A 14,236-nucleotide genomic window follows, 5' to 3' on the forward strand; every position below is an offset into this window, starting at 1 on the left:
CGTGTTCCTGAAAGGGCCAAAGTTACACATCGCGTACAGCAGAACAGGCACAATACAGACAGTTCACAACCGATGAATTGGCATGCAACAGATGGATATCTACTTAACAAGTCTCGTATCAATTGGCTTTTCGACATGCAAAATACACCCATGGAATAGAATACAAATGAAAATACGCCAGCAAGCTCACGTCCCAGCCCATTAATCCGTCTTCCCCTTCTTCCACCCACCAGCGGCCTTGTAGGCCGCAGCACGCTTGCTGCTCCGGTTGTTCGGCTTGCCCTTGGAGCCACGGCTCTTCGTCTTGACCCGAATGTGCGAACCTTCGGTGGCCCGATGGCCTTCGAACACCGTCGAGTTCTGCGAGATGGACTTCTGCGCATCGGCCTTCACCTTGGCCGCACCGGCCCGACCAAATAGTCTTCCAGCGCGACCCTGCAGGGTCTTATCTGCCACACCAAGCGTCTTCTTCTGGCTGCCACCGTCTGCACGCTTCTTCAAAACCTTCTTGGCACGCGACACGCGGAGTTTGCGGGGGAGCATAGGCGGGTAATGCTTTCCATTGAGTACAAGAGCCTCCTCTACACAGTTTTGATCATAGAATTGAACGTAGGCAAATCCTTTGCCGACCCGAGTAAGGCTGTCGCGAACCACGCGGACTGATTCAACATTGCCATTCTTGGGTTTGTCCTTATTCGAACGACCGGTGTGAGCGTTGAAGGTCCGCCAAAGACCTTCTTCAACATCTGCGGGGGCTCGCTTCTTCTTCTTCTGCTCATCGTCGGGCTTGACCTCGTTGTCGACAAAGTCCAGGTTACCAACGAAGACACACCGTTTATGGTCGATTGGGGAAGGATGCGCGACACTGTCAACACGCAAATGCCGGTCCAGAACCACGGTACCGTTAAGCGCAGCGGGCGCCTTGCGCGCAGCTTGCACAGTGCTGTATACGGCATATGCGTTGGTGCACGGCGTCGTATCATCCAGAACTTCTTGCTTGGCAAATGAGGCTCGCTTGGGGACTCCGCCACCACTGGCAAATGCTGTGGAGCGGAAGCGAATAGATTCCACCTTGTGAGGTCCAGTAGACTCCGGAAGCGTAGAGAGGAAAGATGCCAGGTGTTTGAGGAGGGTCTTTTTAGCGGACTTGGACTTGATCGCCTCACTAGAGACATTGCCCAAGAAAACAGTCCGGTTGGATTTGTCCAGTTCCTTCGACTCGGCATCACCAGTCTGGCTCTCGTGCTTCGGGACGGCCTTCTTTTCCTCATCCTCTTCAGAGCTCTCCTCATCATCGTCTTCTTCCTCTGATTGCTCGGCATCCTCTTCCTGCTCACCGTCTACCGTCTTCTGTCGCTTCGCCTTCTCTTCCCGTCTCTTTTCATCCTCCTTCTTTTGCTCCTTTGCAATGCGACGCATGTATGTGTCTTCGACATCTTCTGCAGTGGTCCTCTTGCGTTTGCGGCTGGGCGCCTCGGCGGCTACTTCAGCTTTTTCGCTGCCCGCATCGCTCGATGCTTCCGGGGCTTCCTGCATCTCCTCGTCCTCAGGCAGAGATTCGTCTTCCGGTTCGGAGATCACATCTTCGTTATCCTCATCTTCGTCATTGTCGGCATTGCGCTTGCTTGATTGGGGAGCGGGAGCGGCGATTGTGACGGATGGAGCCTTTACTGGGCCAGCCTAGATATGCCCAATGGGGCCATGTTAGTCCAAGACATACTCGCGAAGCATAAGATGTGTGGTACGCACACTTGTCTCAAACAAGGCAGCTAGGGTAGGATCGATGGATGTCTTTGCCCCCAAGAGAGGAAGAGAGTTGTCCGACTTTCCCATAATGTCAGAAGTTTAGGGATCCGGTCCCTTTCAAAGAATGAAGAAAATTGTAAGAAGAAAAAGCTGACAGGCTTATAACTCTCAAGCTTCCGTACTGTCTGCCTTGGCGTTTCTGTTCTGATATTTCCTACTCTTTTTTTACTTTTTCCTCTTTTTTTTTTCTGGGTCTCGGCGATAGGCGCCGGAACGGTCACGTGGGGACTGATAGCGGTTCACTTGATGAGAACGCAATGGAGGTCTCAACCACAGTGAAATGAGGCTTTGGTAGTATATCTGAATGAATCTACCTCACATCAGCCTGACACTATGATAAGTTTCTTCTACAGTCCTGTTGTCCTCAATTGAGTGCGAGACCGAGGATAATGGATTGGTTGAAGGCCAAAGCGGTGAGACTCCACGGGGCGCGGCAATGATACAGCCGGCAGAACGCGATACGGGCGGTATACGGGAAGAGGAGCAGCGAAAGGGAAGCGGCCGGCCAGTCAGTGAATCAATCTCCATCATTGCTGCTGCTGCTGCTGCTGCTTTGCTGCTCTGCTGCTGCTCTGGTTCTTTCTCCCTCCGCCGCCGCCTCTCCTCCTCTTTTCCTCGCACCTCCAAGCTGCCATCGCTTCCCTAGCGCTTCAGACTTGGTGGTCTTTATCTCCAGGCTCTTTTCCCCACACTACTCACTCGCTTTCTGCTGGTTTCAACAATTTCCTCATCCAACCGTCTACCCTCCTCTTCCATGCCGCCCATCCTCCCGCTACGCTGCACTGTCGTCTTGCCCGCTTCGTGAGCGTTGACTTTCACCACCTCCTCCTACGTACAATACTTCCTCTCGACGAGAGCTTGCGTGCGCGGATCCTGGCGAGTGCCATTCATACTACGTCTTGGTCAATACTTCCGAGTTCTTCTGGCTTGCTCCTTTCCTCTCTCCGCGATCGCGGTGGTTCAGGGAACCGGACTCGGTCGCGGCAGCTGCGTCTTACGAGTTTCGCTGCTGGCGCATTACTGAACGGTATGTTCTTAGAGGCTTTTCTTATGGATACCTGGTTGGTGCCAGATACTCGCGATGTTGTCAGGGCACTGGGATCTCGAGTCAGCGCCCTGAGCGTTGCAGTTGGGTTGGCGCAGTTCCCAGAGCCCAAACCGGGAGCGAAAGTCACTTTCGCTCCGTCTGGGGTGTGATCAGAACCTCCGCACCGCCTTTGGCAACCCTCTTTCTCCCCTCTCATCCTCGACATTTTCCTCTTCCCTCTTTTCCCCAGCTAATGAGTTTCATATCGCCTTATTTTGCCGTACCATGTTTTTTGTCAAATTGTCTAACGTTTTGTTCTCCATTGAACTAGATTTACGACCCTGATCCTACCGACAACCACGGATCTGCCTACCCCCCACAGGTCTCCAAACCACAACCTCCACACACAACGTCCTCAATTCTTCCTCTCTGACCTTTCCCCTCTTCCTATCGATAAACCTCACACTCGCGCATAACCATGGAGGTAGCCGAAAGCAGGGAACCTGTTTCGGTGGGTGCGCCAGCTGGAGCAGACTCTGCCGTCACCAATGGCGAACAGAACCTCCTTCTGGACGACTCATTCATGGGTGATGATAGATCTAGCAGTTTGAGTGAGATTGATGACGTATCTGAAAATATCCCATCCGACTATGAGTCTCCGAAGCCCGATAGAGTGGCCCCGGAAAATGATTCAGAAGCGGAGACGGAGCGCATCGAGGACTCACCAAACTTTCGTTCAAAAACAAATATTGTCGTGAGTGCCACTGGCTATGAGCCCAGTCCAAGCAAGCTGGCTCAGTCGACGACCTACGATGATGTGGAAGATGACGAAGAGCACGTGGCGGACGATTCGCCCAGTAAGCCTCGTGCCAAAACTACCCGCACCGCTGAAGTGGCCGATGATACACCCGGGCTCGAGGACTCAGCGCTTTCAGAAAGCACTGGCAAGAAGCGCAAGCGGCTAGAGTCCGGTGACGAGGGGGTTATGGAAATCGACGAAGAAGATTTGCCGCCCCAGAAGCGCCGTGGCTCAGTCAAGAGTGATCTGAGCGACCCTCCCCCGGATGATATCGTACTCACCCCCGAACCAATGGACGAACCCCCCAAGCTTGTCGAGGAAGACATCGCAACCGACGACGTCCCCGAGTCGACCTTGCCTGCGGTACCTGCTAAAGGTAAGAGAGCTAAGAAGGGCAAGCGGAAAGGTCGGAAAACAAGAGATGTTGACGACGAAGCCGATAACGGCGCGCTTGAGACTGGCGCAGAGGCTGATGACGTTGGCGATGACGATGTCGCGGAACGTGGTGAAGATGCGGATGATGGTGAAGCTGCTGCCGCCAAACTTGAGGAAGAGTGTAAGTTACCCCAGAAATACCGGCTCCAGCAATCCGATACTGATCTCCGCACCTAGCAGCCAAGAGGATATCTGCGATGGATTCACTCGCCGTATTAGAACGGGAGTTTGCGACCCTACGAGACAAGTATGAACCCATGCATCTTTGTGCGTTATAAGTCAGATTGCTAACCACATAGCTGCTAGGATCTATGACGAGAGGATCTCGAAATTGAACCGGGAGCTGGAGATGCTCGACGCAAAGAATCCAACGCATCCTGAATACCTGCGGCAGCTTGAATGCATCGGGCGGTATCGCGATACGAAGATTAAATACGAACAAACACTCTTTCAGTACAGGATGAAAGCCTTGTTGAACAAGAGCCTGGCTGAACGTGCTCAAGCGCATAGCACCTTTTTTCAACGGACGCGAGATATTCGCGAAAAGCATTCAAGTGCGATCAGCAAGCAGTTTTACTCCATTCAGCACGATCGCTTCAAGACGGACGAGATTAGCCCGCAACATTACATTCCATTCCCCACCCGCCGGTCACAGCAGATTGCCCATCAAACCGCATACAATCAAGAGGTCTCTGTCATGGCAGGAGTTGCCAAATATGTCGGCTTTCCAGCTGCACCTGCGCTGTCTGCTGCACGGCCATCGGAGCTTGATGAGGATCTGGAAAAGATGGGTGTAAGTCCAATCAAATCATGAGGCATTGCCAACCGATGAACGTCCAGTCTAACATGACATGCAGATCTCCATTGAACCCCGAGTCCCCACATCACAGTCTCAGTCCACGCTCCCGAGGGGTGCCATGCCGGCCATGTCATCGAACGTCTACCGCACAGCTGCAGAAGAAGCTTTCTTGGAGCAGACACCATGGGCCAATCCGCAGCATCCCATACATCAGCACCAGCAGCTGCCACAACGACCGCAGAGTCGTGTCTTCGAGAATCCTCGGGCTCCTGTGTTCACGACACCTGCCGCACAAAAGCGAGTAGTCGACATACACGCACCCAACGGGTCTGCCTCCACAATCGCCGAAAACTCCTCAGCCAACAACACCCCCTACGACCAAGAACAACATCCTCAAAATCCCGGACCCTTTGCTAACCCCGATTACGAGGCAGAGAGGAGATCCGGGTTCCGATCAATAAGTTCCTCTCCCCTCGATGTACGCAAACCACATCCCGCCTCGTATAATACAACGCTCGGTCGCCGCTCTCCCCAAGGAACCTCTCAAAATGCCGCCGCCTATTCACCACCTTCGGCCCGACTCGGTTTGTTCCAATCGGCTACCGTAAAACGTGACTCCTCGCCGCCACTTTCATCTCGACCGGTCAACTCCATTCATCAGTCAACGGGGATCCTTGGCCCTGGGTCGAATCAGATGGCAGCGCGATAATAAAATTCTATCACGCAACAGCAAACTCACCATCTACCATCTTCTCTTCTGAGGTGTGGATATTCTCCATAGCTCATTGTACAGGGCTTCGCTTTAAGGTGTTGTAGAGTGTTTCTAATGTATGTACGGATTTGGCATGTATGACTGGCACCAACAGGGACGAATTCAAGTGATCTATCTATTCTGCAATTTCTGCGGGTTCCTCTTACCTCGCTTTTTTTTTTGATGAGGAACTGCTTTGGGGCAATGTGTGAATATGGGCGAACGGACGCATCGGCTGATAGCTAATACTTTTGCTGGGGGTTTTCTTTTTGATTTCTTTCAAACAATTACCGTCTTCTCTTCTTCTCTTTATCCTTGCTGTTCATGATACATACTACATATGCCCACGGTGTTATGTCACGTCCTTTTGCTCTCTTGGCGTTTCTGGGATATGTGTGTTCTTTTTCTTTATTACCACGGAAAGCCGTGCATAGGAGGTTTATTAGAATAGAAACTCTCTTCGATGATCAGTACATCTATTAAAAATCTTCCATAAAATCCGTCTTCGTGTCATTCACCATACACGGGGTGGGCGTACTCTAATTCCTTAGTCACATCCGTATCTCACCAAGTATCTTTACCAAGCCACAAGCCACAAGTACCGGATCAACATATCCGAGCGGAATTAATTCCCAAGCTACATAAGCATGTATTAATCCAATACTACCTTGGTATAGATTGAAACTTACTTAGATGAATAGGATAGATAAGCCCCGCTATTTCGAATTACTGGGTAGTATCCCCCACATCAAGATAAGATAACTACTACTACCGTACTAGAATAGAACTACTATTGGGAAGACGCGGTTCTCCTTTGACAGATAATACCCGATACATTCAGTTCAATAAAGTGATCGACTATTTAGTCTATGCGAGTGACGCGATCAGCAAAAGGGGGAATCATCCGTGACAGAGGTATTGATAGATATGCTTGTATGTATGTAGTCTCTCTTTGATTGTGTCTGTTGCAGTTACAAAGTAATACAAAGCACAGTAGGTATTTCTTTAGATGCGTGGAGGTGTATTGGTTACAGACTCTTCCTCTTCTTGCTCAGGTGGTGGCCGGGGTGGCATCTGGTTGTTGTTGTGGCTGTTGTGGCGGCGGGGGAGTGGGGTTCGATTCTTCCGTGCCGTTGGTGAGGGGGGTATGGGATTCCGATGATGTGATGGGACGGGATGCGAGGATGGTTTGCTGCTGCTGTTGCTGCTGCTGAGATTGAGGAGTCTGAGATGGTGTTTGTTGCCCTTCGTGTTCTTGCTGTTGCTGTCCTTCGGTCTTCTTGGGACGCCATTTGGCGAGTAGTTTACCGGCCAAGGGACGGGATTCTTCGTCTAAAGTGTGGGGTAGGATGGTTAGCGTCGGGGTAGTCTGTGCGGGGGAAGAATGCAACATACAGGTATCGTAGACGTCCTCGAGGGCGTTGAGACACATCTCCCGTGCGGGGGGCCGGAACATGATCAGATATCTTGGAATGTTGTTAGCTTCTTGATGTATGAGGTTTGCTTTCTTCTGGGTGGGTTTTGAACGTACAGTAGAGATTGAATGCATAGATTCACGCGTTCTGGATCCTTTGCTAAACTGGCCACTCGCTTGGTGATAGGGATCGTCACTTCGGGTATCTCACTGAGGAAGCGGATGAGAATCTTCGTGTCTCGAGAGTCCAGGTACGGGAGGAACCCATCCAGGAGTCGCAGGACCCAGTGATCGTAGTGTAACGGGACTGTTACCTCCTCGTCCTCTCCGCGCCGTTGCTGCGCAGTGAACTCCATTTGCATCCGGTCGTTGTACCATTCCTCATTAAGCCACATGATGCCAATGTTCACGCGACCGCGAAAGTCCTCTAGGATATATCGGTAAAGGGTTTCTCGGATGGAGTCCGATATTGGGGCCTTTCCCTTCTCGAGTTTGCCGCCTCCCGGTTCCAGACCAGCTGGGGCTCGAGTGGCAAGTCTGGTGAGCAGGGTCATCCAGGCGTCACGGTCGAAAGTGCTTCCAGCCAGGCGAGCAAAGCCGAGTTGTTGTTGACTCTTCCCTTTGGCTGGGTTAGGGGCAACTCCGGTAGACGTCAACATGCCAAACACTCTCCCGACAGCACTTCGACCAATGTCTGCGGCTTCATCTTCTGTCAGAGGCGGCGGCTGGGGTAAGACAAAAGGGCCTAGAGATACTAGATCCGGTTGGAGGTCGGCCACTTCAGCGGACACGGCTTCCGCTTGCTCGGCTGCCGGTTCGGGAATGTCCATGGGCTGGTACTCGGGTTCATAGTCGTCGTCATCCTCCGCCTCCGCTGTCGCCGCTGGAGGCTGTGCAGCCTGCTGCTTCTGGATTGTTTGATATCGCATACGAATCGCCTAAGGCTTCGTTAGCACTGGTGTTTATCCCCTGTTCTAATTTCAGCATACCTCGATGGACTGCTGCATCATCGACTGATCGACCCGACCTAGGAGAGGAACAACAATCTTGAGTACAATATCGGTAGGCAATTGCTTCACGTCGAAGTTCGACAGCTCCCTGTCTTCAGTGAGTGTGAAGAGCTGTGAATAGCTAATCGGGCCTGGTGGCAACGGCGGAATCTTGATCAGTGCGGGCGTTTCAGCGTCGAGTTTCGCCCGTTTAGTGTTGTCTAGCCCGTCTGTTGGCTCAGAGGGCAAACCGCGCTTCCGCGAGGCTTCGTCGGCGACTTCTATACGCGATTGCATCAATCGGTCGATATATTGCTGCATCTTGCCCGCCAGGGGGTGGTTAGGGTTCCTGAGTATATCCATCAGCAATGCATCCCGTCCCGTGCCACCATATCGTCTCACCTCTTGAGTATATTGATCATCACCGCTCTGGCGGTCCGTTCCATCGACTTCACACTGACTCGGACCGAGGGGGTTATGGGAGCGCGCACTTGTCTCGCAGGGTAGAAGTTCATGATCGCGTTGATGATCTTGTTACCCACGGACTGTCGGGTTCGGATGAGGACGGCCAGGCAGTTCAATGTCGCATTGACAAGAAGGGGATCACTTTGAGGGTATTAGCGACATCTAAGATTGACGTAAGCAAACGGCAATGGGGCCTTGAATACCTTGATTCTTCTTGGAAGACAGATAGAAGTCGATCCAGCAATCCGGAGGCCTCTGCTTCCAAGTTTGGAAGAGACAAAATTGCATGGTTTCGGGGCACAATGGCCAAGGACGTCTCATTCTGGTCGGGTCGCTAGGAAAACGACGTTAATCTCAGCGGAATACGCAAGATCTCAGTGGGACATACTCTAGGGTCGGCGATGGGACCATGCGTCTGCACGTGGACGACTCGCTGCACGAACTTGATACAGCAGATCTTAACGGGGAAAGGGAAGGAGTCCCATCGGCGTAAAATGTCCTGTTTAATGGCTGTCATGTTTTCCCAAGCGGTTGCCTCTGCGGGGTGATTGATACTGCAAGGTCAAGCGTTAGTACACTGCAAAGCCCAGTGGATGCTCTAATTCACATTGCAGCGCCATGCAGCAATCTACGAGAGCTCTCCCGAGGGGGGCGAAACAGAAGCAAGCATCAGTCACCTACATATGCCTAAACACCAGCGGATACAAACTGGCCGCATTCTGCACTATATGTTTCAAAACCATAGGATCTCTTTCCGGCAATTCCAATATCTCCCGTAATGTCTGCAGCACTTTCGGGGCCAACTGTTCCTTCTGAGCCGATGCCAACGCGGGACTGGCAAACGTCTCAGCCAGGAACTCCGCTCCCCATTGTCGCAACTCCAGGCGTGTATTTGCGCCAATTAACGGAAGGACACCGTTCACGATCTGTGGGTAGAAGGCAGCATCGCCAAGGACGAGGTTTCGGGCGGCGTTCAGCTGGGCGATCTGATCGACGAGGTGGTCGGTCGACTGAGCCATTACGACTGGTTCAATGGCCGACTGAGCCGGCCAAATGGAAGGAAAGACGAGGTTTGAGAGAACAGGTTTGCAAGGCAGAAGGGAACTGGTTGAGGTTGTCTACGCAGGGGAGAGGGACATTCACGGTGCAAGCACCGGGCTTAGAATGCGACTAGATAATCTGCCGACGCGGCGCATACAGCGTAGAGGTGAGTACCGATGACTGGTGAATAGGGGAGGAAGGCAACGATGACTCGGGTTAAACCGAGGAAATTGGAGATACAATATATAATATCAATCGAGAAGCCCAAGGGAGGAAGAGAGAAAGGAGGAGGATAATGGGTGGTTGCTGGTTGGAGGAAGTCAAGCTGAATGAATGGATGGACGGCAGCCGAAGCAGGAATCTGGCCGGCGCTTGACACAATGGTCACGTGAGGCTGTCTCGCGGCATCCACCGTCACTTGTTTATCCTGTCCGTCATAGTCATTTATTTCATGTCTATGGCCATCCTACCCATTACACCATCATCCCCATCCGGGAAAGGCTCAAGCCTTATGTGTCTTATCTGCCATTGGTAAAGACAAATGGAGCTCGCACGTCTATAGTATAATGCTCACCATGCACGAGTGTCAGGGATTCTACCCTAGACCTATTGATGATCGGCCGGCACTAAAATGGCCTGGAGCACAACCCACGGGTCCGGTATAAGATGGGAATAGCAGCATGTGGATATACTAAGCAGCATTGCTGACACTGTCTAGAGTGCCCCGTATTCGGCATATAATTCAGAAACATTGCTAGTATGGTCAACAAAAAATTCAGTCATCAAAAGTCACGTAGTACACTTCATACACCCATAATCCACACTCCAACATATATCATGCCAAAATCCGGTTAAACAGTGGATCCTTCTCCAGCACTTGGGAATCCCCGGCTTTCAGGGTGATGCATACTTCCCACATCGGAATCGACCCACTCTTCTCCAAGGACGTCCGCGACGGCAGAAAGATACACCCACCAGGGACAAGCGTTAGCCCGGGCTCGAAGTCTACAATGTGGCCCAGTCCGGCGCCAAAATCTAGCGAAAAGACCTTGAGACCTCTCCAGCTGGTTACGATAATCCCCGCGGGTCCTGCTTCGACTTTGGTCCAGTCTTCATAGTCGGCGACGGCGGCTGATGCACTATACATGAGAGTCTTGTCCATTGATGTAAGCTTGGTGCGGATACGCAGTGCCAACTGCGCTAGGTGTAGGGTGTCTGCACCATCCCCTGTCTGACCTGCCATTGCTTCAGAATAGATATCGTCGTGGACAGGGAAGATCGAGTTCCCAAGGTAGGTCTCTGGTAGCGGAGGATCAACTCGGTTTCGCAAATCGACGGCCATCAGGAAATCGGCGCTTTGGGTTTTGTCTGCCCGCTCTGGGTGAAGGGCTCGGTCGACGCAGATGGCCAGTGTTGCGGTAATAACATCGTTGCTAGAAATCCACTCCGAGGACCGCAACTGCGGCATGAGTTGGGTACAAATATCCTTCACCTTGGCGACTTTCTCGGGGCTGAAGGTGTATCGCTTTGTCTCGACCGTGGAGGCCAAGGCAGATTCCATTGCATTCCACTGCTCGGTGGAAATGTTGGGATCAAAAACAGGTGTTCCTAACTCAACGCTGTGGTCGAGGCGCGTCACACATTCAGATGGAAAGTTCGAGACTTTCTTCCGGAGTTCAGCATGGGTCTCCGCGATAGTCTGCACGAGGTTGGTTGTAAACTCTTCGCTGGTTGACTTGCAACACTCGGCGACTGCTTCAAGGATAACACCGGCCCCGGTACCATCAAAGACGCTGTGCCAGAAGGACATGGCCACAATAATCCTGCCAGAAAAGACATTTGCCTGAAAGCGAAGAACGGGACGCTGTTGGGAGGCTGGAATAAATGTAGGCAGAGGGAGGAAGGATTGAATGGGTTGTGAGCTAGAATCTTTATCGCCGTCAAAGTGCTTGACCTTCAGCATAGGGACCTCAGAAAGAGGGATACATGGGGGCGCAATATGCATTCGGTTCTTGGGCCCTTCTGGCGCGGTGTGAAGAATCACATCTCCGGCAAGCCAGGGCAATTCTGAAATCAACTTGTCAATGCCTTTCTGGAGGGTGAATAGGGCTGTTTGCGTGTCAACCGTGTCGAAGTACAGGATGTACGGCAGGAAGAGCTTCGCCGGGATGTGGTCAAGTGGGCTTAAAGCCAGCAGACCAGGACTATTCGACATGCTGGAAGGTATGTTTGAGGAGGAGCCAAGTGGAATAATACAGTCACGGAGTTCGATGATGGTCAACGAGGTGATGATTCTCGCCGTTTAGACAAGATCTTCTATGCAAACCATGTCCTTGACAGGTTGCAATCGTCCCATCCCTCCTTAGCCTCCTTTAAAGCAACCCACGACAGCCGTTCAATCCCGAAATTAATAGTCCAGCTAACAAAGAAATAGTGTAACCAGGATTCCTTACTAGTCTGACGCCGTCGCATACATCGCTTGCGCCTCCCAGTAAATTGAAAGATGTCATCAGGCTCGAGCCAGTCAGGGCTGAGCCAGCTGATGCGGATGCATTGACCAAGACCAGCGGCCATGCTCGCAACGGTACGCTGTGATCATGGTCATCGATGGCTTACCTTTACTGTGTAAGTTGTCTTTCTATGTCATGAAGCGAGGCATTGACACCATCTTGGCCGTGGCAGCCTCCGCAACCAACGGTCACTCACCGGCCCGTTCATCCGCCAAGTGGGCCACTATGACAGCCCAGAATCGAATGACGGCTCACGTTCGTCTCAAAGACAACAGAGTGGCACATCACTGGCCCACTTGGGCACTATCAGGATCAACTTCCCTGTTCATTCAATTATATGCACTTACATTATGTCTTTTAACAGGACATCTACCCTGCAGTGGGCCGCATTGGAAGCGGATCCCTGCAACTACATGCCTTACTTATTTCAGAAGTTGAAATGTCGCGATGTGTGGAATTCACTTGACAGGGACACCGGTCAGGGGTCTGTTGTCGCGCTGTTTGCTTGCGGGCATCGCCTTACTGAGGCTATGTTCATTTGAATAAGCTTGGAATGAGGAAATCAGACCACAGGCTAGGAAGTCACCAGAGCGACTGACAAATAATGGCCGGTACAAGTGGCGTTCCGATGCATCTTCCTGATCCGGCACCTCCAATGGTATATACAGTGAGGGGAGTGATCGGTGCATTCGGTCTTCTCACTCTGATCGTTTGCTGTCTCAGAGTATGTTAACCGTTCTACAATGACAGCATACACGAGCTGATCGACCTGCGTCTCCCTAGCTCTATCTTCGAGGGTTCATCACGCATGCATTCGGCCTGGATGACTGTCTTGTTCTTCTTGCCTTGGTATGTACGATTTTCTATGGGGGATGAAAATGAACCCACTCTTAACCGCACTGAGCAGTGCATGGTCCTTGTGTTCGCAGCCCTCTCTATCATTCTCACAACGTATGGAATTGGCTACCATCAGGAGACTGTTCCTACTGCAGATATGATCATGATGGAGAAGGTTAGTGCTTTTTTTGCCATTTGATTGCCTCTGGCTCACCGTTGTAGTACGTCTATATCTTGTTCTGCCTATATCTCTGGGTGGCCTTGGCTGTCAAATGTAGCCTTACTGTTTTCATCTTGCGCGTTTTTCCGACCAAATGGATCCGGCGGATTGGACTGGGAATCATGGTGCTCATGGCCATCGTCACCGTTTCGGGGGAATTACCCTTGATCTTCCAGTGCTGGCCAGTGCAGGCAGCGTGGGACTCGACCGTCCCAAACTCGAAGTGCTTTTCAAATGCCGTGTTAGAGGACCTCCAGCTGTATCAGGCAATACTGATGTTATTATTCGATGTGAGCATCATCACTCTTCCAATGCCAACGATCTGGAAGCTCCAAATGCCTGTTCAGCGCCGTCTATTCATTATTGGATTATTTTGTCTTGGTATGTTTGCATAGTTGTCGGTTTCCTTTCCCTGAACATCCTAGACTAATTGATCGAAGGATTCGTGGCCTGCAGTGCCGGTCTGGCACGCATTCCGCTATTAGATTTCCAAGTTAATTCGACCGACTATACATGTATGACGTCTCTTCTTTCCCTTGCTACAAACTTGCTCTACTAATCCACACATCATAGACGTCGGCGCGGTTCCACTCATATTGATGAATGTCGAATATGCGCTCGGCCTAATTACCGGCTCTTTACCTTCGCTGCGGGTTCTGCTTAGAAACATTCCGGGACTGAACAGCAGCAGAAAGAGCACCGATCCGGGCCGAGATTGGAGAAATGGCCCTGATCATAGCGGATATCATCTCAGCGAACGGAGTCATTGGGCTCATAAATCTAAAAGGAAGGGTAAAGTCGATCTTGAAAGTTGCGATAACGAAAGTCAGCAGCAGATTATCGTAACCACAACAGTAGAACAGGGATAGACAGTGCTGATGAATGTCATCACGATATCTTCTTCTATATAGCAGAGTATACAGCCATTGCGCGATGCTATGATTTAAGAAAGACAGAAGATGGATTATGAGGCAGGGGATATATAATATGTTACACGCAACAAGACGGTGGGAAAATGAAAAGCACACAGATGAAACCCCAACCCAGACTATTACTTATTGTTTATGTTGTTGGACGTGATGGAAGTACTTTCAGTAGTAATAGTAGGAGTATATATATAGATAGTGGATACTACTGCAACCC

At 51.3% G+C, this 14,236-nt stretch overlaps 6 protein-coding genes across 6 annotated transcripts; 3 read left to right on the forward strand and 3 right to left on the reverse strand.

Annotated features, from left to right (window-relative positions):
* Positions 1-20: 20 nt before the first annotated feature.
* nop12 (rRNA-processing protein NOP12) lies at positions 21-1,961 on the reverse strand. The gene is made up of 2 exons (XM_026763357.1): positions 1,750-1,961; positions 21-1,680 (listed from the first exon to the last, which is right to left on the reverse strand). Exons 1-2 carry the CDS (start codon positions 1,831-1,833, stop codon positions 202-204), a joined length of 1,563 nt encoding a protein of 520 aa, XP_026621197.1. The 5' UTR covers positions 1,834-1,961; the 3' UTR covers positions 21-201.
* Positions 1,962-2,779: 818 nt separating this feature from the next.
* Positions 2,780-3,118, forward strand: BDQ94DRAFT_152710 (uncharacterized protein). The gene has a single exon (XM_026768025.1). It carries the CDS (start codon positions 2,836-2,838, stop codon positions 3,001-3,003), a length of 168 nt encoding a protein of 55 aa, XP_026621198.1. The 5' UTR covers positions 2,780-2,835; the 3' UTR covers positions 3,004-3,118.
* A 193-nt stretch (positions 3,119-3,311) lies between these two features.
* BDQ94DRAFT_174994 (uncharacterized protein) lies at positions 3,312-5,575 on the forward strand (the record flags this gene model as incomplete). The annotated part of the gene is made up of 4 exons (XM_026772427.1): positions 3,312-4,188; positions 4,245-4,314; positions 4,374-4,860; positions 4,925-5,575. 4 exons carry the CDS (start codon positions 3,312-3,314, stop codon positions 5,573-5,575), a joined length of 2,085 nt encoding a protein of 694 aa, XP_026621199.1.
* Positions 5,576-6,668: 1,093 nt separating this feature from the next.
* Positions 6,669-9,504, reverse strand: BDQ94DRAFT_183717 (RNA-processing protein PTA1; the record flags this gene model as incomplete). Its single annotated transcript, XM_026774479.1, has 7 exons — positions 6,669-7,083; positions 7,149-7,969; positions 8,021-8,369; positions 8,423-8,626; positions 8,689-8,819; positions 8,874-9,039; positions 9,167-9,504. The coding sequence occupies 7 exons, from the start codon at positions 9,502-9,504 to the stop codon at positions 6,669-6,671; spliced, it is 2,424 nt and encodes an 807-aa protein (XP_026621200.1).
* Positions 9,505-9,991: 487 nt separating this feature from the next.
* Positions 9,992-11,932, reverse strand: BDQ94DRAFT_183722 (transferase family-domain-containing protein). Its single transcript, XM_026774480.1, has one exon. It carries the CDS (start codon positions 11,739-11,741, stop codon positions 10,362-10,364), a length of 1,380 nt encoding a protein of 459 aa, XP_026621201.1. The 5' UTR covers positions 11,742-11,932; the 3' UTR covers positions 9,992-10,361.
* Positions 11,933-12,386: 454 nt separating this feature from the next.
* Positions 12,387-13,962, forward strand: BDQ94DRAFT_163042 (uncharacterized protein; the record flags this gene model as incomplete). Its single annotated transcript, XM_026769656.1, has 8 exons — positions 12,387-12,513; positions 12,584-12,653; positions 12,709-12,760; positions 12,820-12,885; positions 12,944-13,048; positions 13,096-13,474; positions 13,534-13,608; positions 13,667-13,962. 8 exons carry the CDS (start codon positions 12,387-12,389, stop codon positions 13,960-13,962), a joined length of 1,170 nt encoding a protein of 389 aa, XP_026621202.1.
* Between the last annotated feature and the right edge of the window lie 274 nt (positions 13,963-14,236).

The sequence above is a fragment of the Aspergillus welwitschiae genome (assembly GCF_003344945.1).
Source record: "Aspergillus welwitschiae strain CBS 139.54b unplaced genomic scaffold BDQ94scaffold_48, whole genome shotgun sequence".
Classification (NCBI taxonomy): Eukaryota; Fungi; Ascomycota; class Eurotiomycetes; order Eurotiales; family Aspergillaceae; genus Aspergillus; species Aspergillus welwitschiae.

Coding starts and splice junctions, on each gene's coding strand:
- BDQ94DRAFT_183722 (XM_026774480.1), bottom strand. CDS start 11,741: ATGTCGAATAGTCCTGGTCTGCTGGCTTTAAGCCCACTTGACCACATC.
- BDQ94DRAFT_152710 (XM_026768025.1), top strand. CDS start 2,836: ATGTTCTTAGAGGCTTTTCTTATGGATACCTGGTTGGTGCCAGATACT.
- nop12 (XM_026763357.1), bottom strand. CDS start 1,833: ATGGGAAAGTCGGACAACTCTCTTCCTCTCTTGGGGGCAAAGACATCC. Junction 1,681..1,749: donor CTGCCTTGTTTGAGACAAGT/GTGCGTACCACA, acceptor GGGCATATCTAG/GCTGGCCCAGTAAAGGCTCC.